This window comes from Penaeus monodon, chromosome 25 (genome assembly GCF_015228065.2).
Source record: "Penaeus monodon isolate SGIC_2016 chromosome 25, NSTDA_Pmon_1, whole genome shotgun sequence".
In the NCBI taxonomy this organism is placed as follows: Eukaryota; Metazoa; Arthropoda; class Malacostraca; order Decapoda; family Penaeidae; genus Penaeus; species Penaeus monodon.
Window position 1 is genome coordinate 16,279,975 of NC_051410.1, and position 322 is coordinate 16,280,296.

General features: G+C 37.6%; 1 protein-coding gene across 1 annotated transcript in view; it reads left to right on the forward strand.

Moving 5' to 3' along the window:
• Nucleotides 1-322, forward strand: part of LOC119589078 (maltase-glucoamylase, intestinal-like) — a gene marked incomplete at its 5' end in the record, with an annotated part of 9,937 nt that overhangs the window by 2,437 nt on the left and 7,178 nt on the right. The window contains 1 exon segment of the mRNA XM_037937651.1: nucleotides 54-153. Within this exon segment, the coding sequence (XP_037793579.1) occupies nucleotides 54-153 (100 nt within the window).

The following is a 322-nucleotide window of genomic DNA, read 5'->3' on the forward strand; positions in this document are numbered from 1 at the left end:
TTATGCCGAAACACATTAGCATTACGGAGACTCACACCCAAACCTTATCACAGGATCCCATGAACGAGTATGGTCACCACCCCTACTACATGGTAATGGAGGACGACCTAGGGAATTCTCACTCGGTTCTTCTCCACAACAGCAACGCAATGGGTGAGTAGTTTTGTTAAGTTGATGGCAAAATTTCGGATTTACTTTGTACGAATAATTTGTTTAATTGCTGTTTCAGTAGTTTATGAATGCTTTGTTAATCTATGTACTATCATTATTATTTTTAAATAATATCTAAGTATCGCACACAAGGATTCGAAACATTCGAAAC